The 23199-nt window shown below is 49.5% G+C and overlaps 1 protein-coding gene across 1 annotated transcript; it reads right to left on the bottom strand.

Moving 5' to 3' along the window:
* Positions 1-6872: 6872 nt before the first annotated feature.
* Positions 6873-22574, bottom strand: LOC142764831 (uncharacterized). Its single transcript, XM_075865364.1, has 2 exons — positions 22450-22574; positions 6873-7177 (listed from the first exon to the last, which is right to left on the bottom strand). Exons 1-2 carry the CDS (start codon positions 22543-22545, stop codon positions 6968-6970), a joined length of 306 nt encoding a protein of 101 aa, XP_075721479.1. The 5' UTR covers positions 22546-22574; the 3' UTR covers positions 6873-6967.
* Positions 22575-23199: the final 625 nt, after the last annotated feature.

Genomic DNA, 23199 nt, shown 5'->3' with positions numbered 1-23199 from the left:
TCGGTAAGTGGACTTCAGACAGCAAAGATTGACGTTTGATTGCAGTGCCTGTGTGTCTTGCTTCCTTATGTGTGATACCTTACGGTTCTATAGCTGGTTATTGGCTGTGAGCTCATGACCCTGAATCAATTTATTTTAAATTAGAGCTTTAACATCATCAAGTTACGGAATTGCGACTAGCAGAGCGTTTTGCTATACACTAGATGCCAAGCTCTCGTTTCAGTGACAAAGGAAGGCGACCCACCCTCAGAAACATATTAGTAGGTTCTTGCACGGTACAATATTCACAAGAAACGCATTGTGAGACAGGCGCTAATACACTGCGATAATCATTTGAGATATCAACAGGATTCAAATAGAAGCCCTGTCTACCATCGATTGCGTACAATATATCAGCAGCCGAAAAGCATGCCATCAAAGAGTGCATACCATCAATTTTATGCTTCTTCTTTGCGGTCCCGTTTATGATGGCGGAAGTTAACCGAAAGGCCGCACAGTGGCACATACTCGTTTGTTGGGCTATACCTTGTGGTGTACACGTATCCCGAAGGAGTACGGCCACCAGCGTGGGTCCGGTCTTAGCGAGCCGCAGGGCACGCGTTAACCGTCGCCGTGGCGGGAACACGGTACTGCTCAAGTCGCAACACTTTATTTAGGCAACACCAAACGCAGTACAGCCCGTTGCAAATAGGCGCGGCGGGAAAGCAAGTAGGCTTATCCACGCCACGGGCACAAAGTACTACACCGGGGTGCCACGAGCACGTCTCCGCGGTAAAGCTGATCCACGGAGACACCGGAGCAAAGGCCCGGTTGCTCGAGCGAGGGCAAAGGCGCTCGCGTTGGCTTCGAAGGGAGACGGGTCGGCGTAGCGAGGCCACGCACTAGGACACCGTACCGCCCTTCGGCCGTGCGTACGCAGCGGGGCAAACAGCGGGTGAGCGTTCGCCTTGGGCGCGAGGCGCCGTCAGCGAAGTCCGACGAGCCCCCGACTGACGGGAGTCGACGGACGAAAAGATAGCGTGGCTCACCGTTTGCTGTCCCGGAGAGTATCTGACCGCCCCCGACGCAGCGCGCGAAAACCTCTCTTGGGAGTCCCCGCGCGCGGCGCCACCGTCAACATCCGCTACCGGGTGAGGGAGTTAAACGTCACTCCGCTCTCCCACCACGGCAGACAGAGAAGGAGGGCAGACATGTCGGGACATGAGAACGGCAGAAAAGGCGGCAAAGCCCGCGCAAAGGCAGCGGGCTAGCCTCAATTCCCACATCCCCCTCTCCTAAATTTGCCCTTTACCGGTCCGCAAAAAGGCAGCCGGACGTCACCCATGCAGTTAAAATGACACTGCTATGAGCGACAGCTAACCTCAGTCCAGCCCTGCTGCTAAAAAAAAAGATTACAAATGAGGAACAAAAACATAAATAACAAAATAAACACACGACACTATACAAATACTGCAGAAGGGAGCACAGAAACGTGGCACTAGTGTTCGTGGTGCTGAAGGGGGATAGCGTCCAGTGCGCGGAGGGGCGGAAACGCGTGACAGTGTCCGCTGGGTGCGATGCCCGAGTGCGAGGTCAGAGGTACCGGAAGGGGGGGCTCACTGATGGCTTGTTGCTGCTCTTGATAAGCCGCGAGTCCAACGAAAGCCGCTTCGGTTGTTCGGAGGCCCCGCATTTCCGGCTCGATGACGAAGCTGGACGTTGCGGGAAGCCGGGCCTCTCCGGTGGTCAGGGAGGCCGAACCAAAATTGGCTGCGAGGCGCCCTGGCGTTGGCCGGCAGCATATAGCTGCTTTCAGCTGGCCTCGCGCAGGAGCCATGGTGGAAAAGGCAGCACGGCTTCTTCGGCGACGGCCAAGAGCAGAGCACAGCCAGATGGTCTGACGTCAGTGGGTCAATGACCCTCCAGCGTCCGCATCGATGGGGGGAAGCCATGACGCACTCTTCGCGGGCTCGCACTGAAGCGTCACGCACTTACACACGCACACACACCGCCGACGGCTGCGCGAGCGTAGGCGCAAAGCGTCCTTCGTCTCTCTCCCTCCCGGCAAGCACCGACACACAAGGTCACACACAGCTCCCTTCGCGGTAGACGAAACGAATACGGAAAAAAAGTAAAAACAGAGCAAAACGACACTCAACATCTGGCGAAAAAAATAAAACACAAATATCACTTAATATTAGACAAAAGAAACAAAATACACATGAACACTTCAAAAAAAAAGAAACAATGGCAGCAGACAGAGCGAGGTCAACTTCTTTACGAGAAAAGGCCGTAAAGAAGCTAACGTATACTGAGGCTAGACAGTAAACTGAGGGCCTTCGGTTGCGGAGAAGTCCGCCGTCCGGCGCGAAATCACAAAGGTGACCGCTTCCTCAGTTTATACCGGTGCGGGGTCCGAATGCGGTCCGCCGCTCCGGGTGTGCCCGTTGCTTGCGCGAAGTGCCGCAGGGCACTGGCGCAAGCTCGTCAGATCATGACATAGGGCTTCAGGTCTGCGATGTGGGCACGGCTGAGTTTTCCCAAAGGGGATCTTTCAGCTAGTACGCGCCACGGACGCTCACTGACAATCGGTTCATAAGACCGGGCGGCTTTCCAACCCTTGGCTCAACCGTTTGTCAGACGTGGCAGGCACGGAATAGCGATAAAAACCCACGCTTCGTGCCGGGCCAGGTCACAACATCGCTCAGTTTGCAAAAACTTTCGAGCCCCTCAGGTGACCGGCCATGGGTTCGTCGTGAGAGGATCGCAACAGTGCGGCTCTCAGACTTTTGGGCATAACCACCTTAAACGGGTCTATGGACTCGTCGTCAGTGGCCATATATTTCAGCAGGAGCCCGTCATGGTCCAGCAAAATGAATCCGCCGGGGACTCAGCGACACACGCTGTTTCAGCCCCCTAATCGCGCCCGCCGCAGAACAAGCAGCGTAACGGCGCTCCGCGCCTCGTCAAGACGGTTTAACGGCGCCCGCCGCAAAGCAAGCAGCGTATACGGCGCTCCGTCCCTCCGAGACTCGAAACGGATCACTCTGCTGAGCCTTCAGTAGCTCTTCGCTGCCGAAAGCAATTCCCATTCTCCCAAATGGGGGAGTCTGGTATCGCGCCCACTCAGGACCGCAGCAACCGCCTCGTGAGTCGGCGTTACGGGTTCGCTCTCGGCCTCGTGGCCTTCGGAAAGCTCCCCCGCTCGGCCGCTTCGCGGTGCGCCGCTTACCTGGTTAGCAGCCAAGGTTTGTCCGCATGGGGACTCACCCTTCTCGCCGAATGGCGGCGAAGCTGCTGTTTCGCCCCCGACGCTTGCATGTGCTAAGGCACCGCGAGCGGCCGTCGCACCGAAATCCAGGTTCTCGGCAGACAACAAGGGGCACGAGATAGCGCGTCAGCTACCACGTAGGAGTGTATTCACCACAAAAAGGGGTGACGACACAGGCGAGCGCCGAAGGGCGCCCGTCGATAGAGGCGGTGGCCTCTTGGTGCAACGCGGCATGCCACGAAGCAGACATAACGTTCGGGTAGGGCAAGAGGCCCATTCCGAAGCGACGCGCCATCTCCAAAGGGAGCGGCTAGGCGCCTCGTGTCGTCACCGCAATAGGGGGTGCCGACACGGACGGGTGCAGAAGGGTTCCCGTCAATAGAGGCAATGGCCTCCGTGTGCAACGCGGCATCCGCTAAAAGGGACAGCGGACAAAAGTCCCGCGAAGCAGCCATGTTGCGACGAGCCCGAATCGCGCAGGCGAACTGACTCGCTAAGAGCAATCAAAAGCTAGAGCTTTTGATACCGCGTTGGGCGCCAGTGTGGTGTACACGTATCCCGAAGGAGTACGGCCACCAGCGTGGGTCCGGTCTTAGCGAGCCGCAGGGCACGCGTTAACCGTCGCCGTGGCGGGAACACGGTACTGCTCAAGTCGCAACACTTTATTTAGGCAACACCAAACGCAGTACAGCCCGTTGCAAATAGGCGCGGCGGGAAAGCAAGTAGGCTTATCCACGCCACGGGCACAAAGTACTACACCGGGGTGCCACGAGCACGTCTCCGCGGTAAAGCTGATCCACGGAGACACCGGAGCAAAGGCCCGGTTGCTCGAGCGAGGGCAAAGGCGCTCGCGTTGGCTTCGAAGGGAGACGGGTCGGCGTAGCGAGGCCACGCACTAGGACACCGTACCGCCCTTCGGCCGTGCGTACGCAGCGGGGCAAACAGCGGGTGAGCGTTCGCCTTGGGCGCGAGGCGCCGTCAGCGAAGTCCGACGAGCCCCGAGCGACGGGACTCGACGGACGGAAAAGAATGCGTGGCTCACCGTTTGAAGTCCCGGACTGTACTCCCCGCTCCCGACGCAGCGCGCGAAAACCTCTCGGGGGTCCCCGCGCGCGGCGCCACAGTCGACATCGGCTACCGGGTGAGGGAGTTAAACGTCACTCCGCCCTTCCCAGCGCGGCTGACGGCAAAGGAGGGTAGGCATGTCGGGACATGAGAAAAGAGGCGGCAAAGCCCGCGCAAAGGCAGCGGGCCAGCCTCAATTCCCACAACCTGTTACCTTCTTTCCTTTTAGTGGAAGTTTTGACTAGTGAAGTTTGCCCAGTTCTTGAGTCATATGCTTGTTTGTAGAGCTATAACTGTTCCCTTCTTCTATTTTAGGGGAGAAGTGGTAAATGAAAGGAGGGGGGATATACCCCATTTCTGCGGCACACATTTGTTTATGATTACCGTTTGTTTGGCTTATACCCGACAGAGCGCACCGACTGCGGCCAGCCTGAGCAGCTTCAAACATTAGTGGCACGGAGACTGAAGAAACAGTGGAGCTTCTGGCCTCCTCTAACACGTATGCAAATTCCAACTCTCGTCCTTCTTCCACTGCTTTCAGCTAAACTATTACATTCTCTCCCTCTTTTTTCTTCTTCTCACCCTCACTTCACTTTCCCCGTGCTTTCATCATCATCATCATCATCAGCCTGACTACGTCCACCGCAGGACAAAGGCCTCTCCCATGTTCCGCCAGTTAACCCAGTTCTGTGCTTGCTGCTGCCAATTTATACCCGCAAACTTCTTAATCTCATCTGCCCACCTAACGTTCTGTCTCCTCCTAACTCACTTGCCTTCTCTGGGAATCCAGTCAGTTACCCTTAATGACCAGCGGTTATCCTGTCTACGCGCTACATGCCCGGCCCATGTCCATTTTCTCTTCTTGATTTCAACTATGATATCCTTAACCCCCAATTGTTCCCTTATCCACTCTGCCCTCTTCTTGTCTTTTAAGGTTACACCTACTATTTTTCTTTCCATTGCTCGCTGCGTCGTCCTCAATTTAAGCTGAACCCTCTTTGTAAGTCTCCAGGTTTCTGCCCCGTAGCTAAGTACCGGCAAGATACAACTCTTATATACCTTCCTCCTAAGGGATAGTGGCAATCTACCTGTCATAATTTGAGAGTGCTTGCCAAATGTGCTCCACCCATTTCTTATTCTTCTAGTTAACTTCAATCTCGTGGTTCGGCTCTGCGGTTATTACCTGACCTAGGTAGACATAGTCTTTTACAACTTCAAGTGCACTACTGCCTATCTCGAAGCGCTGCTTTCTTCCGAGGTTGTTGTACATTACTTTCGTTTTGTGCAGATTAATTTTAAGACCCACCTTTCTGCTCTCCTTGTCTAACTCCGTAATCATGAGTTGCAATTTGTCCCCTGAGTTACTCAGCAATGCAATGTCATCAGCGAAGCGCAGGTTACTAAGGTACTCTCCATTAACTGTTATCCCTAACTGTTCCCATTCTAGGCTTTTGAAAACCTCCTGTAAGCATGCGGTAAATAGCATTGAGGATATTGTGTCCCCCTGCCTTACACCATTATTGATTGGTATTCTATTGCTTTCCTTATGAAGCACTATGGTAGCAGTTGATCCCCTGTAGATTTCTTCCAGGATATTTATATATACTTCATCAACGCCCTGATTCCGCAGTGTCTGCATGACGGCTGATATTTCTACTGAATCAAACGCCTTCTCGTAGTCCATGAAGGCTATGTATAGTGGTTCGTTATATTCTGAGAATTTCTCTATTACCTGATTGATAGTATGGATGTGGTCGATTGTTGAGTAGCCTGTTCGAAATCCTGCTTGTTTCTTTGGTTGATTGAATTCTAATGTTTTCTTTACTCTGTTAGCAATTGCCTTTGTAAATAGATTGTATACTACAGAGAGCAAGATGATCGGCCTTTAATTCTTTTAGTGTTTGTCTTCTTTTTTCTTATGTATTCAGATGATGTTAGCATTCTTCCGAGACTCTGGTACTCTTCCCGTCAGGAGACATCTCGTAAACAGGGTGGCTAGTTTTTCTAACACAATCTGTCCTGCATCCCTGTGCTTTACGGTGCACTTACTCTCTTTAAGCCCTTCTGTCGTTGCATTGCATAACTATGCTCGGTTCTCCTCCGCGTCTGTGATTCGCTCTTCCCCACTGCAGTCTTGCGCGATCTACAAACAGCGCTGCTGCAAGCCTAAGCTGCCACTATTTCGAAGAATGCCACTTGCACCGCTACTCGCCGACTGCTTCACATGATATCAATACCCCGATGTGGGTGGAATATGCCAGAATTACCCAACGTGGTGGTTATGTTGGTCAACTGCTGACCCACAAGTCATGGAATCACCTCCCGGCAGCGGCGGCTGTATTTTTTTAAGGGCGAAAATGTTCCACGCTTGTGTACTGCCCTTGTATTTAGATTCAGTTGCACCTTAAAGAACTTCTGGTGGTCGTGATTTCCGGAGCCCTCCACTGCACCGTCTCCAAGTACATCGAAATTCGGGTACGCTAACTCCCATGAATTTTTATCTGCCAAAATAGTTCGCATGCAGGAACGTCAGAAAGAACAAAGTGTCAACGAAAACTTACACGCATTCATTATTTATTCTGGTCACGCGAGCCAAACAAAAATAACTTTCAACGTATATGTTACAGGATACTACGCAAAATATAAGGGGGACTACGCTAGCAAATCGTCGCCAGTCGTAGTAATAGCGTCCGGGGCCAACCCTCTGGGCAGCCGGCTTCGATAATAAAATTCCCTGAACTTTTTCACACGTTCGAAGGGTCCCTCTTGCAGGCAGCTTTTCGTGGTGTCCGTGAGGTCAGCGTTGAGCAGCAGCCACGAAATGTTTTTCCGCACGTCGGCCCGCTTCATCAAGTACGTGGCCTGGAAAAGCAAAAGGGCAAACATTCTTTTAAAGGAGCTAACGCTTTAAGTGTCTCATCAAACGACGAAATCGACTGGGGCCATCAACACGAGTAATGAAGAGACTCATCGCGCGATTGCGCCAGCAAATGACATCCCGACGTCACAATGACAGATACTTGTGACGTCACAGTGAGGTAATAATGGCGTCAAGAGGTGTCATCATAGTGTCTTGATGGCGTCGTCAACTCGCATCGCTGATTGGTCAAAGGCGAGGCGATCATGGAGGTAGCGCGAAGCCGCGTTGGGGCTGAAAAGTTTTGGAGAAGGGCCAGGAAAGATGAATAGACTGTCTGAAAAGAAAGATAAAAATTAAAAAAACTTTCCTCATACAGTCGTTTAGAGAAATGCGCAAAAAAAAAAACATGTGATTTTTTTTCTACTCGTTTCGGTACCATGGATAATTATTAAAGAAATTTAATGCCCTTCCAACTATTTTTGAAAAAAAAGTTAGGACCAGTGAAGACGGTGAAGCGTTCGGACCGGCGATGCGTCGCTCTTGCGTCTGGCATCACTTTTCCTACGATCACCGCCTGTAGCGTTAGCTCGACGGCAGCATCCACGACGACGACAACACTCACTCTTTCGAGCTCGCTGACGTTCTTGGTACAGCTCCTCTGTGGAATGTACGAGATGCTCCTCTTTGGAACGTGAATTAGGAACAATTGCGTCTTTTTGGGGAGTAAGATGTTTTTTGGCAAATTACGATTACAAATTCACTCAGAAATATCATGTGAAAAAAGAACCATGTCTAACAAAGTAAGAATCAGGGGCGTAGCAGGGGGTGGTACAGTCCCCCCTCCCGCCAAATTTTTTTCGCCATGACATAGAGAGCGAAAAATGGCCCTTTAAAGTGGGTGCCCCTCCGTAAATCAAGATGGTGCCCCCCCTACCCCCCGAAAAAAATATCTCGCTACGCGTCTGGTAACAATGGGTGTTGTAAAGCCATTTGAACGAAAGTTACGACGTTAACCCGAACAAAAGTTACGACGTTAACCCTGTAATGCCCACGAACAGCTGTGCCTTCAGAAAAGTTGCGAGAAAACGATGAATGTTTTAACTCTTCTTGTGTAGTTCATTTCACAAAAATTAAAAGTATGAAATTTTGTGTGACATATAACTGAATTAGTAGCTATTGGAAATGAAAATTATTGTCGTATAATATGTAAGTCACGGGAGACGCAGCTGAGCTGCCGACGAGAGCGGACGCGTTTCGACGGCTCCGTGAATATCGGCTGAAAGCATCGGCTCGCGCGACCATCGCCCCACCGGCGTTCCCCCACTCTCTGCGCCCTGGCTCAACGCAACGCCGCCCAGCTCTCTGGCCCCACCGGCTAAGGACAGACCTGCCGGACGCCCTGGACGAGGCCGTGGGGTCGCCCCCAAGCACTCTTCTTCCGGACACCATCGACGACCTGGACTAACCACCCTTGGTGCCGTTCACTTCAACATTGTGCGTGGGACGCTCGCCAGGACGGTTCCGGCGTCTCGCCGGTTGCGTCTGGCAGCGGCGGCGCTCCCGTGTTCTTCATGTGAACCAGTGACGATGGCTGCAGCGGAGCTTGGGACGCAGCCATCACAACCATCATCCGCTCCGAAACGCAGTGCGAAACGCGTGGCTGACTCACAAATGGGAATAGATGATTTGTCTGCTTCAGCCACACCGGCAAGCAAGCGGGAGTGCCCCTCTCCGGCAGCTGTCGCCTCGCCTGGCACCGAGTCTAAGTACAAAGTCGTCGTAAAACCTCGTGAGTGCTTCGATGTATCAAAATTGTCAAATCGCCTCCTTCAGTCAGCCTTCGACACCTGCCTCAAAACCACCGCGTTTCAAGGTTTCTCCATTCACCATCCCACCAACAGCGTATCCGTATGGGTGCGTTCGCTAGCAGACGTTGACCGCCTCACCCACCTGCAAACTCTGCCAGTCACAGCTGATTGTACTGTACAGGTGCAAGCGTACTTGAGTTCCGGCTCGGACTTGCGTCGGTATGTGGTCTCTGGGGTTGACCCAGGGGAATCGCCGGAGGGCCTTATCACTGCTTTGACCTGCTCCACACACAAGATTGTAACAGCTCGTTATATGGGCCGTGGACGCACGTGCCTTGTCACTCTCCAAGGGCCTCGAACGCCACCAAGCCGCATTACGTACTATGGATGCATCCTGAAATTTCATGTGTACAAGCCCGGTGTGGTACACTGCTATCGGTGTTTTCGTACCGGTCACATGCGAGATTCTTGTCCCCAACCCGCAGACACCTCCATGGAGTCCGTCGAGACGCGCACGTACAAATGTGGGCTCTGCCAAACGGACGATCATGAAATAACGTCCAAAGATTGTCCAGTTAAACAGAAGGCTCTCAAAGCCCGTCGCCAACGCAAGCGCCGCCAGCGTTCGGTGACACAAGAAGAAAGGGACGCCGACATTCCGACTAGCAACCGGTTTGAACTGTTGTCCCCCTCCGAAGAGGACACACCAGCGTTGGTAGAACCTGAAAATGCTTGCTATGAAGTCCCCACGTACAGCGACGCCGTCAAGCGGGGCAAAAAACGTGTTCAGCAGCCTGCGAATACGCCTAAATTGAGCGTTACGGGTACAGACGATCTGGCGAAGCTTGACCAACAGATACAGCAGCTCCAAATGGAAGTCAAGCGCCTCGCTCAACGCAGAACCCATCTCGCTCGACCCGCTGGACCAACTGCGATGCGCGGTACAGACGTGCCGTACGCTGCTTCTGTGCCTGAATTATCCTGCGCAAGCGCGTCAGCACCAGTCAAGATGACTCCGGCAGAGCTCCTCCACTTTGTTGCCCGGCAACTGCAAGAGCTTTCAAAGGTGGTGCTCGCCAACCTTCCACCGCAATGACCACTCCTTTGAAAGCAACGCGCCACCACTGTGTCCTGCAGTGGAACTGCCGGGGACTTGCAAATAAAGTTGGTGAGCTTCGCTATCGCCTTGCGCTGGGGAAGCTCCCCGCTTGGTGCCTGCTTCTACAAGAAACGAATTCGCTTCCACGCATCCCTGGATTCACTGCGTATGATTCCCCAACCATCCCTGATCGACGCTGCACCAATGCGTTGGGACCTCCAGGCAAGGCTGCAGTGTATGTTGTGACTACATATCCTCAAACGCAGGTTCCCCTGCTGCAGTGGTGTAACCAGTGGCAAGAAGTGGTGGCAGTGCTCGTTAGACTTCCGCGTACTGACGTGATTGTGGTTTCAGTTTACGTGCGTCCGTATAGTGGCAGCGCTCCCCGACTGCGTTTGGGGTGGCTGGCTCACCTGCGTCAAACCTATCCTGGGTGCCCAGTACTAGTTGGGGGAGACTTCAATGCACCTCATCAGTCGTGGGGCTACCCTTCTTCCAGTGCTAGAGGCAACATCGTGCTAGACACATTTACAGACGCGCACTTTGTCCTTCTGAATGCCCCGGCTACTTCTACACGTCGGTGGGATCATCCCTGTGCTCCACCTTATGCGCCCGATCTCTCGTGGTGGTTGGGCATGTGTGACGTTTCGTGGGACCTAGAACCAGACTGCTGGGGGAGTGATCACCATCCGTTGAAAATTGGTTTGGCCGCGTATAACCAGCGCCGCCTCCGACGTCGATGCTACACAACCAACTGGGACTTATTCCGCAATGAACTGAACGACTCGATTGCTGATACATCGTCTGATCCATTGCAGGTGTTAACCAGAGCTGTACAAGCCGCCACGCAGTCAAGCTGGGTAGAGGAGAACCGACCACATCCAAATTTACATCTTCTGCGTCTGTGGGCAGCACGCCGTCGTGCAGAGCTGGCCTTAAACCGAGATCCGGCAGCCGCTGAGCTTCGTGATAACCTCAACAGACTCACCGCTGCGGCGCGTCGCTGCGAGAAGCGTCTCGCCCGCGAACGGTGGATGGACTGGTGTGCGTCACTCGGTCCATCGTCTTCAACCGCCTCAATATGGCGAACGTTCCGGAGTATGGAACTAGGCACCCGTACGCCGGACCCAGCGGCCAGTGCGTGTCTGTCTTCTGGATGCACGCCAAGCCAGTTCGCTCCAGAAATAGTTAAGGCTTTCTTCCCGGCCTACAACCTGGCCCCACCACAATTCGACTGTCCGTGTAACCTGCCTCCGGAGGTTGGCGTGACTCCCAGTCCGTCGGACATCGAAGGCATGCAAGCGCCATACACGATGGCGGAGCTCCAGGCAGCAATTGACCAGGCAAAAGTACGCAAGGCACCAGGACCAGATGGGATCTCCTATGAAGTGTTCAAGAACATGGATGGCCCTGCACTGCAGTGGCTGCTGGACACGCTTAACGCAGTCTGGACGACCGGAGGGCTGCCTGAATCGTGGAAGCATGCCGAAGTTGTGCCGATACCTAAGCCGGGAAAGCACCCGAACAGCCTCTCTAATCTTTGGCCGATTGCTCTAACGTGTACGTTGTGCAAGCTTCTTGAACGCATGTTGGCGTCGCGCATCTCCTGGTGGCTGGAAAAGCACGCCTGGTACCATCCGGCCCAGATTGGCTTTCGACCGCACCTGGGCACGGAAGATGGCCTAGATCATTTGACGTCCATGGTGCTTGTGGGAAGAAGATCAAGCAGCATTCGAACCCTTCTCGCCATGGACGTTCATAAGGCCTACGACAACGTCAGCCACTCTGCGATCAATCACATAATGCAATGGCTTCAACTTCCGCCTCGCGTCTGCGACTTTGTGGAGTCTTTTCTGGCACACCGTACCTTCTGCATCAGAGTAGGCAAGGAACGAACCGGACACTTTGTAATGAAGCGGGGTGTACCGCAGGGCTCGGTTCTAGCCCCGATACTCTTCAATATTGCCCTGTTGCCCCTCGCGTGGCAACTAGCACGCATTCCAGATGCCTTCTTCCTCCTGTATGCCGATGATTTGACTGTGTGGACACTACATCCAGACCTTCAACGCCAGCAGGAGGCACTCCAGAGTGCTCTCGACAAGGCGTCGGACTGGTGTGCGCGCATAGGACTGACACTATCTGCCACGAAGACTGCATTCATGTCTATCACCAACAGACGAGGTCGCCGTCGCCTCCTGCAGACGCCGATATGTTTGAGCCTAAATGGCCATACCCTCACCCCTGTATCCACTATACGTGTGCTCGGGGTCGAATTGGACGCATCTGGCTCTGCGAATGCGTGGGTTCGCTCTGCTCGCCGGAAGAGTGCTAATACCCTCCATCTCATTCGTCGCATCTCTCAAAAGACGGGGGGTGCCTGTTCTCGAATGGCCCGTATCTTGGTGCGATCAATCCTACAACCTCGGCTCGTTTATCAAGCTCAGTTTCAACGACTGACTTTGAGAGACTGGGACTTGCTCGAAACCGCCAACCGAGATTCCATGAGGGCGATTACATGCCTTCCCCGTATGACACCTATCACGACCCTCCAGGCGGAAGCGCAGCTCAACACCATCGACGAAATTGTACACCAGCGTCGAGTCGCTCGCTACCTAAAGAGTCAAGCTGTTCCTGCGGCGGCAGCTCTAGCTCACTACTATGGTTCAACGCTGCCACAGCCTGACGCACCCGTGGCAGAAGTTCCACCATGGCTCAAGGCACAGGCCAGTGACAACCGACCACTGACCCGCCTGCGACAATCCACCCGACAAGCGGCGCAGGAGGGCATCGTCACTACCACCGAGAACTCACTAGCGGTATACGTAGACGCAGCTACCGATAATTGCGTTCTGCACACCAGTCTCGTATGCCCCGCGCAACCTGAAATCCAACATATCTGCTCTTACGTAACAGAGGCACCGTTCCCATCCGTATTAGCGGAGCTCACTGCTATACGGGACGGGTTAACAGTTATGATATCCAAAATGGATTCTTTGTCACACGATAAATTGCTTGTATATACGGACTCCACGCAGGCAGTTCGAGAGCTGCGAAAAGTGACCAGCTCCATCGATATAGCCTCCGATATACACCGACTGATCCACTCATGTGCCTGTCCTGTCCGCGTTCTGTGGACCCGCCGGTCTGCACCGGCTCAAGTGGAAGCAGATGCCGCTTGCCATCCAGCGACTGTTCAACACCCGCTGCCTCTACTTCGTTTGTCCCCGAAGGACAGCTTGCTTGTGCACAAAGAAACCCTCCGGCGCTCCACGCGTGCTCTCATTCCTCCGCGTGGATCTGACCTTCCCGGCGGCTTAACTCGCCGAGAGGAGGTTGCGCTCAGGAGGATTCGTGTGGGCGCCGCCTTGACTCCTGCAATCCGGGCTACATGGACATCTGGTGCACAGCCTCCCCCAACGACGTGCCCATTCTGCGTTGCCCCAGCCACAGAGGCAACGCTTGATCACCTATTGGGAACCTGCCCGGGCCTTCACCAGGCTCGCACTCGCCACCTACGCGGCCTTCACCACCACCCCGGCCGACCACCTGACTTGACGCGCTGGACGCACGGTCCACTGCATCGACAACTCCTGGCCTTCATACAGGAAACAAAACTTTTCCTTTTTATTTAACTGATGCCGTAGGGCATACTAGCGCCAATAAAAAAAAAAAAAAATGTAAGTCACTACATCTTCTTTACAACATGTCGAATCTGCAATAGCTGCTTATCGTGACACCTACAGTAGCTTTTAGTAGTTTTATTGAAGCATTGTATTCAATGTATCAAAAATTACAGGACATTACAGGGTTAAACATTCGCATGTGAGTAGGAGCCCGAGAGCTCGTTCATAGAAGCTTAGCGTAGCATGCATTTTCTTCAGGCGGCTTCTTGAAATCCACCCTTTCTTAGGCATATAGTTTTCATTCCGGATTATTGTGATATATCACGAATACTAGTCTATTTGGAAGCTCTCATAGTCTATAATATAGGTTCCTTCCAATTTTTTTCGAAACTCGGTGCCTTGATGTATTTCGTGCAACGCTCACGAGTGGACGTGGGACGGAACAAACACAAGTGACATACGCCGACTCTCAAGTGAAGTTTGCTTCTTCCGTCACTCGTCCTACTCGTCCGCGCTGTATGAAATTCATGAACACCAACGAACTCGCTCAGTTTACAATCATTATTGGTGTTCCAAGCTTATTCTTTCGTATATAGTTTTCATTCCGCATCATTGTGATCTATAATTATACTTTGTAACTCAAAGATTAGAAAAATTACCCTTGCACAAAGACATATATAGTTTTTTTTCTATTCTAAGGACCGCATACTATAGTCAAAGAATAATCACATATTTCAAATAAGAAAACAAGTATGCATAAACTGAGCGGGAGCGATCAATATCACCGAAAAAGGTGTCTTAAGTTCCCGAACCCTTACCCAATGGAGAGAATCGCAGCAAGCAAAGCATAACGTGTATGTGCACCTGATCATAAGCTTTCTTTCCTTTTATCGCATTGAGAAATGTGCCCTCCTAACGTTTCGATTCCTCCATGCCAGGCATTGAACAGTGAATCGCGATCTTAGCAACGCAGCACTTCTGCAGCTACTAGCTTTATCATTGGTGGACTTCAAAGGGCACCAAAATTCGAGCCAAATGTAGTCAAAGTGCCCACGTCATTTAATATTACCGCCTAACTTGTAGCCAAATAGTACAGAGGTGAATGTAAACATTCGACAGAAGTCTGTCTGGTTGGGTATGAAAACTGGGAGATGATTTAAACTCCAACCAAAAGTTTTTGAAGAAACCCTACATTTCGGAGCCGACATGCTTTCGTGGAAACTGCAGGACTACGTAGCAGCAGCGTCTTCAAAGCACTCGCAGGGTGAATAATAACCCCCCCCTCTCTCTCTCTCTTTCTCTCGTTCTGCCATGGAGCGCAGGCCATGTGGCAGGACCGGTGCCTGTTGTGGCAACGCCGGCGTGACGCAACGAAATGAACGCCAGCGAGCACGCGCACCGCGTCCCGTCGAATCGTATTGGCGTCTTGACTGTGGCATGTAGTCATGAGCTCACATGACACGCATCTGATTATTATCATGTTTGCACCCGTCACATACCTTCGTCACCCATTGGCGTCACGTGATACCAAATTTGGCATATGTGAAGCTAGTGTAACGGCGGCGAACGCATTATCAGTGTGGCATGTAGCCATGTTGTTACATGACATGCATGTCGTGATTATCATGTTTGGATGTGTCATTTACCTATGTTGTCCGTTCGCATCGCGTAATACCGAGTTTGGTACGTGAAGCTGGCGAAACGGCCGCCAGCGCATCATGAGCGTGGCAAGTAGTCATGTTGTTACATGAGACGCATGTCATGATTATCATGTTTGCACCAGTCACATACCTTCGTCATCCATTCAAGTACTGTAATAACAAATTTGGTATATGTGACGCTAGCGAAACGGCCGCGAGCACATCATGAGCGTGGCATGTACTCATGTTGTAACATGACACGCATCTCATGATTTTCATGTTAAGGTCTGTCACTTGTGTTCGCCATGCAATGATGACATACCGTACGAGTTTTGCAACATGCAATGTTAACGAAACCACCGCAAGAGCTGCAGGCCCATGAAATGTATATAATGACATTCATGACATATATATCATGAATTTCATGTTATGACTAGTGAAATGTGCTCTTTATACAGCCATGTTATGTCATACCAAGTTTGGTATTGATACCATTATTGAAACGGCCAGGAGAGCTAAAAGCCGTAAGCGGCTAGATGATACGCTCAATGTTGCCGAAGTTCGCTGAGAAATGCTTCACATCTAAAACGAGGCCAGTACTTCAACTTGACTCGCTGTGGTTAAACTTCAGCTTGCTGCTTCACGGCGACATCAACGTGTCATGCGCACACGGCGCGGAGGACATGACTCTAAATCTTCCCAGACATTCTAATGCCATGACGGTATAACTCTACTTTTTTTCTTTTTTTATTTTTGGTAAGCCGCAAACATTTGCACATGACAGTGCACGGCTGCTACTGCTTGATACCACATCCAAACAACAAAATAATGGTTTCCATAAACGTCACCATAGCACATCGATAGAGTACGCGTACTCATGGCATACGACGTACAAGGTATTATCCCGGAGGACCCGAGAAATATATTTAGCAGTGACTCGGGCGTCCTCGTCTTCCGCCGTCTACTCCAAATCATATACTTTACTAACAAGCTTTACGCCTTTTGTTAGATTCGCTTCTCAGAAGCACCTGTCCAGCTGAAAGATCTTTATGAAGCCAGTACACTGTGAGGTGACTCAAAGGCAGCACGCGCTCTCTGCACGAGCACGTAAAGGAGCGGCAGCACAATGGAGGGAAGGGAAAACGCACGACATACATTCCTGATTTTTACTTTCCTACAAAAGATGGTGCTGCCTGATCATAGTCGCAGCACCGCAGCACCATGCATTGCTTTGGTTTCCTATAAGGTCGACGAGTTGGTTGGTGCTCATGAGTTTCGTGCAGCACTATAGAGTAACAAAACCGACGGAATAAGCAAACTTCAATTGAAATTCCGCGTCTGTCTTGTGGGCTTTTTCCGTCCTTCATCCTAGTCATGACCGTTGCACACAATTCATTAGCACACTAAGTTTCAAAACATTTCGTTGAGCCACTGTCGCCAAAACACTAAAAATACACATTGTATTTTGCAACGTAACGCGTGAACATTTCCGTGTGATACTGAAACTTGAAACGTTGACCTCGATTCGCACTTATATTAATTATTATGTTATAGTGAAACTAATGACATTAGAGTTTTCTGAGTATGCAGTCTATGAACTTACTCTGAACGCAGTATTTTAGTGTGAGGCAACAGATTACGATACTGCATTTGTTCGAAAAATTCTTGGCAAAATGATTTCTGACCCCTTTAAATGAAACGTGCAACACTTCTTTTTATTTATTTATTTATACAAATACCCTAAGGGCCCAAAGAGGGCATTACATAGGGGGGGATGCAAGTGAGTTTACAAAAACGAGGTGTGTACATATAATGGTAAAAAATGCACACAAAAACCATGAAATACTTTAGGTGACATTATAAAAATAGAGCACAATGCGAAGCGGTAACGAGAAAGTTTGGGACAAAAATACACAAGGCAAATACAACAGTAGTGACAAGTTCACAAGATATGCGAATATATTGGGCTAAGGAGGGTTTCCATCGAAAAACACTGTTAGGGCAGCTTGAAATAGAGTTGATTCTGTAAGCGACACTAGAGATGAGGGCAAGGAATTCCATTCTGTAATTGATAACACTAGCGGCGAATTTTGATACAAGTTCGTTCGTGCAAATATTGGTTTTATTTTATGAACATGGTCTCGCCGAGTAGATACATTGGGAGCAGGCAGAAGGTTAGCTCGAGCAAATGTGGAGTTTCCATGATGAAGATTATGAAAAAACACCAGACGTGCAAATTTTCTGCGTGAGCCAAGACTGACAAGATTTAGCCTTTTCTTCAAGGCAGATACACTTACGTAGTGAGAATATGAAGACATGATAAATCGGGCTGCTTTATTTTGAACTGATTCGAGTAGATTGGACAAGTAAGCGTGATGAGGGTGCCAAATTATAGAGGCATATTCCAAAGAAGGCCTTATGAGTGAGATATACGCACGAAGCCTCGTATCAGTGTTTGCGACATGTAGGCGTCGTTTAAGGTATCCTAGTTTTTTGCATGCTTTGGAGGTGACGTGTTCAATGTGCGCATTCCAGTTTAAGTTTGACGTAAAAAGTACACCAAGGTATTTAATCGAGGATACTGAGCCAATGTTAGCACCACGTATTTTATATTGATTAGCGTTCTGGCGAATAGTTGAAGCGAATTGCACGTGTTTAGTCTTTGAAATATTGATTTCCATTTGCCATATGTTGCACCATTCTGTTAGCCTATTTAGGTCTAATTGTAGAGAAATGACGTCACTGTTGCTGGTTATGGGTTTGTAAATGACGCAATCGTCTGCGAAAAGGCGTATTTGAGATGCGAGATTAACGGCTATGTCATTTATGTATATCAAAAATAATAATGGGCCAAGGACGGAGCCTTGGGGAACTCCCGAGATGACGTCAGCACGGGTAGAAAAGCAATCTTGCAAACTGATTACCTGAAATCTATTACTAAGGAATTCTTCAATCCATCGCGTACAGTTGTAATCAAGTTGTAAATTTCTGATTTTAAGTTTGAGGCGATTGTGAGGCACGCGATCAAATGCTTTAGAAAAGTCAATGAAGATGGCGTCTATGTAAAGTTGATTGTGTATTGAAGTGTGAATATCTGTGACGAGTTCGAACAGTTGAGTTTGACATGAGCGATGTTGACGGAATCCATGTTGGTTGTCAAGAAGCAAGTTGTTTTGGTTGAGGTAAGTTATAATGTGGGTATACAAAACATGCTCAAGCAGTTTGCAGGAGATGCATGTTAGAGAAATTGGTCTGTAGTTGGTGGGATCTGTGGAGTCACCTGATTTAAAAACTGGAATCACTAAGGCAGATTTCCAATCTTCTGGTACGCATCCTGTATCCAGCGATTGTTGAAATATTAAAGATAGCAATAAAGACGAGTAATGGGACGTAAATTTTAGAAGTTTGGCGCTTATACCATCCGGACCGGGGCTGGTTTTATTAGGGAGCCTGTCAATGGCACGAGATATGCCATTTTGTGATATTACGATGGGCAAGAAAGGGTACTGGATGAGCGGTTGATGAGATATATGAGCATCATGAAGTGCGTGTTCCCTAGTAAAAACGTCGGAAAAACATTTACGAAACTTGTTTGCGCTATCTATAATGCTCAAAGTCACGCCATTTTCAGTAAGTAAGGGAGCTGCATGATTATGTTTGGGGTTTACAACTTGCCAAAACTTTTTTGGGTCAGTTTTCAGCATATTTGGAAGGATAGAGTTGAAGAATTCGTTTTTGGCGTTAGCAATAGCTGTTTCTGTAAGACGTGATATGTTCTTGTAGTTTTCCCAGTCTGCTTGAGTCTTTGTCCGAGAAAACTTTCTGAAAGCTCTTTTTTTCTTGTTTATGCATTTTTTTACATCGTGGTTAAACCAGGGGTCGTTCGGCCTTGAGGTGATGGTTAACTTAGGTATACAGTTAGCTTCAACTTCCTTCAGTCTGTCTCGAAACAAACACCAATTGTCATTTGCAGATCTATTTTGGAATTCATTTGAAAAGTCTGCGGCAAATGGTGCTAAAATGGCCATCATTTTTTCAGTATTAGCGCGAGCGTAACTGAGAATACACTTCTTCATTTTCTTTTGTACGGTGGATTTCAGTGCAAACGAGCAGTGTACGACATTATGGTCACTTATTGGATCAAGCACTCGGACTTCACTGAATTCAGGATGATTTGTCAAGATTAAGTCTAAGATATGATTGCCTCGTGTTGGTTTTTGTACAACTTGAGATAAATGATGAAAATGCAGAGTATGCAAGAAATTAACACATTCGGATCTATTGCTGTTTTCTTTCAGAGAAGAGTTTGACCAGTCGATATAAGGGTAGTTAAAGTCTCCCCCTACTATCAAAATGCATTTCGGATATTGAGAAAAAATATGTTCAATGGCGGTATTAAATAAGTGTACAAAGTCTGACCGATTGTCAGGCGGGCGATAGCATGCAACAATCACACACTGCGCATGACCAATACGCGCGGTAATCGCAACTAGTTCTAGGGGAGTATCGACAATCAAAAGTGATGGATTATAATCTCCTCTGATAGCAATGATAACTCCGCCTCCTCGAGAATTTTCCCTGTCTTTGCGAAATATCTTAAAAGACGGGTGCAGAGCTAGTTCACTGTCCGCGACGTCGCTGGATAGCCAGGTTTCAGTACCAATTATAACATCAGCAGAGCAAGTATGCATCAGTGCCTTTAAACTGTCTAGTTTGTGATACAGGCTGCGGAAGTTGGCCAAAAGTAACGAGACAGTATTTGAAGATACAGCTTTGGATTTTTCTGCAAGTTTTTGTCAAGTACGCGATGACTGGTTGCGTGTAGGAACTTCTACGATGTTATCTTTGACAGGGTCATATCGGTAGATGGAGCCTTTCAAGTGCAGAGAGTTATAACGTATAGAAAATGGTTCTGTTCCTTCACGATTACTCCTGGCATATTCACGCAATTTTCTGCGAGCCAACTGAACTTTGGGAGAAAAATCTTCTTCTATCCATACCTTCGGGAAATCGAGGTTTTTCAGTTTGGGGGCGTTCCGTAAAACTTCTGTTTTGGTTTTGAAATTGAGGAACTTAATGATGATAGGCCTATGAAAGCCAGGACGGCGCTGACCAATACGATGAGCGCGTTCGATGTCGCCAACGTTAAGCTTCAAGTGGGTAGAACAGAAATCTTTCACGATGGCTTCGGATTCGGCATATCCCTCCTGACCATTTTCAGGTATGCCTTTAATTATTAGGTTGTTACGCCTCATTCTGTTACTGATATCGTCTACGACATCAATGAGCTCATCATTAGTTTTTCTTATGTTAGCCTTAACTTCATGAACGGATGTCCTGACTGCGTCAAAGTGATCCTGTATTTCTTGTACACTACTAATTTTGCTTTCAATAGCGGTGATCCGGGTGTTTAGATTAGCAACTTGTTCTTTCACATCGTTTATGTCTGTCGCGACTTCTTCACGAAACTCCCTAAGGAAGACTAGGACGTCGTCAATCTTGGGACCTGGATTGGTTTCAACGTCTCCCGCTTGGAGCAGTAGCAAGGCGAAGCATACTGATAGTAATCCTAGCGAAGGTCTAGGGCAAAGAGCGAGGATGAAGTGCGAACTGTCACTGAAGGGAACGACACTGCTGTACCGGGGCTTATGGCGCACAGAGAACAGACCAATGCGTGCCCGGTGAGTGCACAGATCAACACCCATTTGAACAACAATCAAAGTACAGGAAGGGGGATAAGCAGCCACAAACAATTGCACTTAGCTAAGTCACAATAACAAGCACAAAATTCCTACCTATGATAGAAAAGTGCACAACTTAGCACATGCTGCGTGTGGCCGCAAATCCCGATGAATTCCCGTTGAGGCGATGCTTTTATAGGCGTAGGTGGCACTGTTTCTGATGGCGCAGGCGCAGACTCCGAGAGGTTATCTCCGCAGTCAGCAGGTTCTTTACGTCATGCAGATGCGCGGAAGAAGTTGATGACGGACGGCCAGGCAGCGTACAGCGGCAAGCACGAGTCAACCTATGATAGAAAAGTGCACAACTTAGCACATGCTGCGTGTGGCCGCAAATCCCGATGAATTCCCGTTGAGGCGATGCTTTTATAGGCGTAGGTGGCACTGTTTCTGATGGCGCAGGCGCAGACTCCGAGAGGTTATCTCCGCAGTCAGCAGGTTCTTTACGTCATGCAGATGCGCGGAAGAAGTTGATGACGGACGGCCAGGCAGCGTACAGCGGCAAGCACGAGTCAACCTATGATAGAAAAGTGCACAACTTAGCACATGCTACGTGTGGCCGCAATTCATTATGATCAGACAATGCGGCCGGTCAGTAATCAGGGCTCCTGAGAACGTCAGAGCCGAAAATTTGAGTGCTGCAAGCTTCGTAAATATAAAACTAATTCCCAAAGTCATCTGTAAATCACTCCCTCTTCACTCATTGCCAATCAGGCCATATAGCCAAATCACTGAGCCATACATCCATGCTCGCCGCCATTGGCCAACTAGTTGCTGCCTGCGTAGTTACCGCGGCCGCCGCAAGATGCTACCACATCCACACTCACTCGGTCGTGATCTCTTTAAATGAATTATTCATGCGTTTAAACAAATATTACGGCCTGACCCCACGTACGCGTTGCAGCGCGTCAGTGAGCGGCTTTTTGGCGTGGTGCTGCGTTGTCTTTTTCGGGAGGGAGAGGGCGCGTGTCTACGTGAAGCTGCGCGCCTACCTTCTTCATGGGAAAAGGGGAGGCACCGCGTCAGAGAGAGACGCGCTGACGCGTTGCAACAGGTACGAGTCGTCACGCCTTTGCAAGTGCTCAGTGTCCTGACGCGTAATGACGAAGTGGCACATCTCCCTGCCCCCTTGTGATCCCTCTTCTCTCTGCGTAGACCTCGGCGCTCGCTGCTACGAAAGGAAAGCACAGAGAGCGAACGGCAAATCCATGCAACTCTCATCGCGCTTCGCGCTTTCTAACAGTTCTTCAGACAGTGGATTCGTGAGGGAATAAACTTTTCTAGCGAAGCCGCTCGACGATTAAATAAAAAAAATGTTGCAGCGTCTCTTTGAGCATGCACAAACTTATGACACAAAGCACGTTACCTTGGCCGCCATGTGGTCATTCGTGTCATACGTTATCAGGTAATGCCGATGCCATCGGTGTACCTGAAAGTCTGTCGAAACACCGATGGACACCATTTCCAGGTTGAGAACCGTCTTTTTCACCTGGCAAGCCTGTACCATTGGAGTCATCAAAAAAGAAAACGTCGAGTTTTGTCGCAACGTCGCAGCAATGATTGCAGTAACAACACCTTGAAATAATATACAATATAGGGCTAGGTTCACAGATAAAAACAATGGCCCCCATCCCGCACTGTGAAAGTGAATGTCTAGTGCTGCAAAACACCATGCATGCTGAGGTGGGTATGTTTCTGAAATACTTTAGAGTGTAGATAATCACTTTCTGGTCAATGTGGTCGACCGTCATTGGTTCCACGATAATTTCTAGCAACAACCTTTCGCTGAGCATTATATTCCTGCTATTATTCTGCTGTAGTTAACTTTCGCGGTCTACCCATGAAAATTTTATAATTAACTGAATGAGTTTCTAGACGATTGTACGAAAGCTGAAAACATGCGGGAAGAAGGAAGAGCCGTTGAACGCCAATCGAAGTTGTCGTTCGAAGTATCAAGCAGCTCAACGTAATCTTTAAAGGGAACGCATGGGAGGTTGTTTACACTGTTCACAGCTAGATGTCTTATCATTCATCAAACGGTTTTCACTCTTGTTTTGAGGTTTTCTTTCCTCAAACGAATACTGAGCTCTATGCTGTATACCTGATTTCAAAGAAA

Source organism: Rhipicephalus microplus, chromosome 6 (assembly GCF_043290135.1).
Source record: "Rhipicephalus microplus isolate Deutch F79 chromosome 6, USDA_Rmic, whole genome shotgun sequence".
Classification (NCBI taxonomy): domain Eukaryota; kingdom Metazoa; phylum Arthropoda; class Arachnida; order Ixodida; family Ixodidae; genus Rhipicephalus; species Rhipicephalus microplus.
Note: the sequence above shows the minus strand (reverse complement) of the source record. Positions and strands in the feature narration are given on the sequence as shown.

Bases quoted from the DNA above. Each gene is read 5' to 3' on its own strand.
- LOC142764831 (XM_075865364.1), bottom strand. From the start codon at position 22,545: ATGGTGTCCATCGGTGTTTCGACAGACTTTCAGGTACACCGATGGCAT. The intron at 7,178-22,449 runs GTAACGTGCTTT...TTGCTTTTCCAG, and splicing joins ATGACCACATGGCGGCCAAG to GCCACGTACTTGATGAAGCG.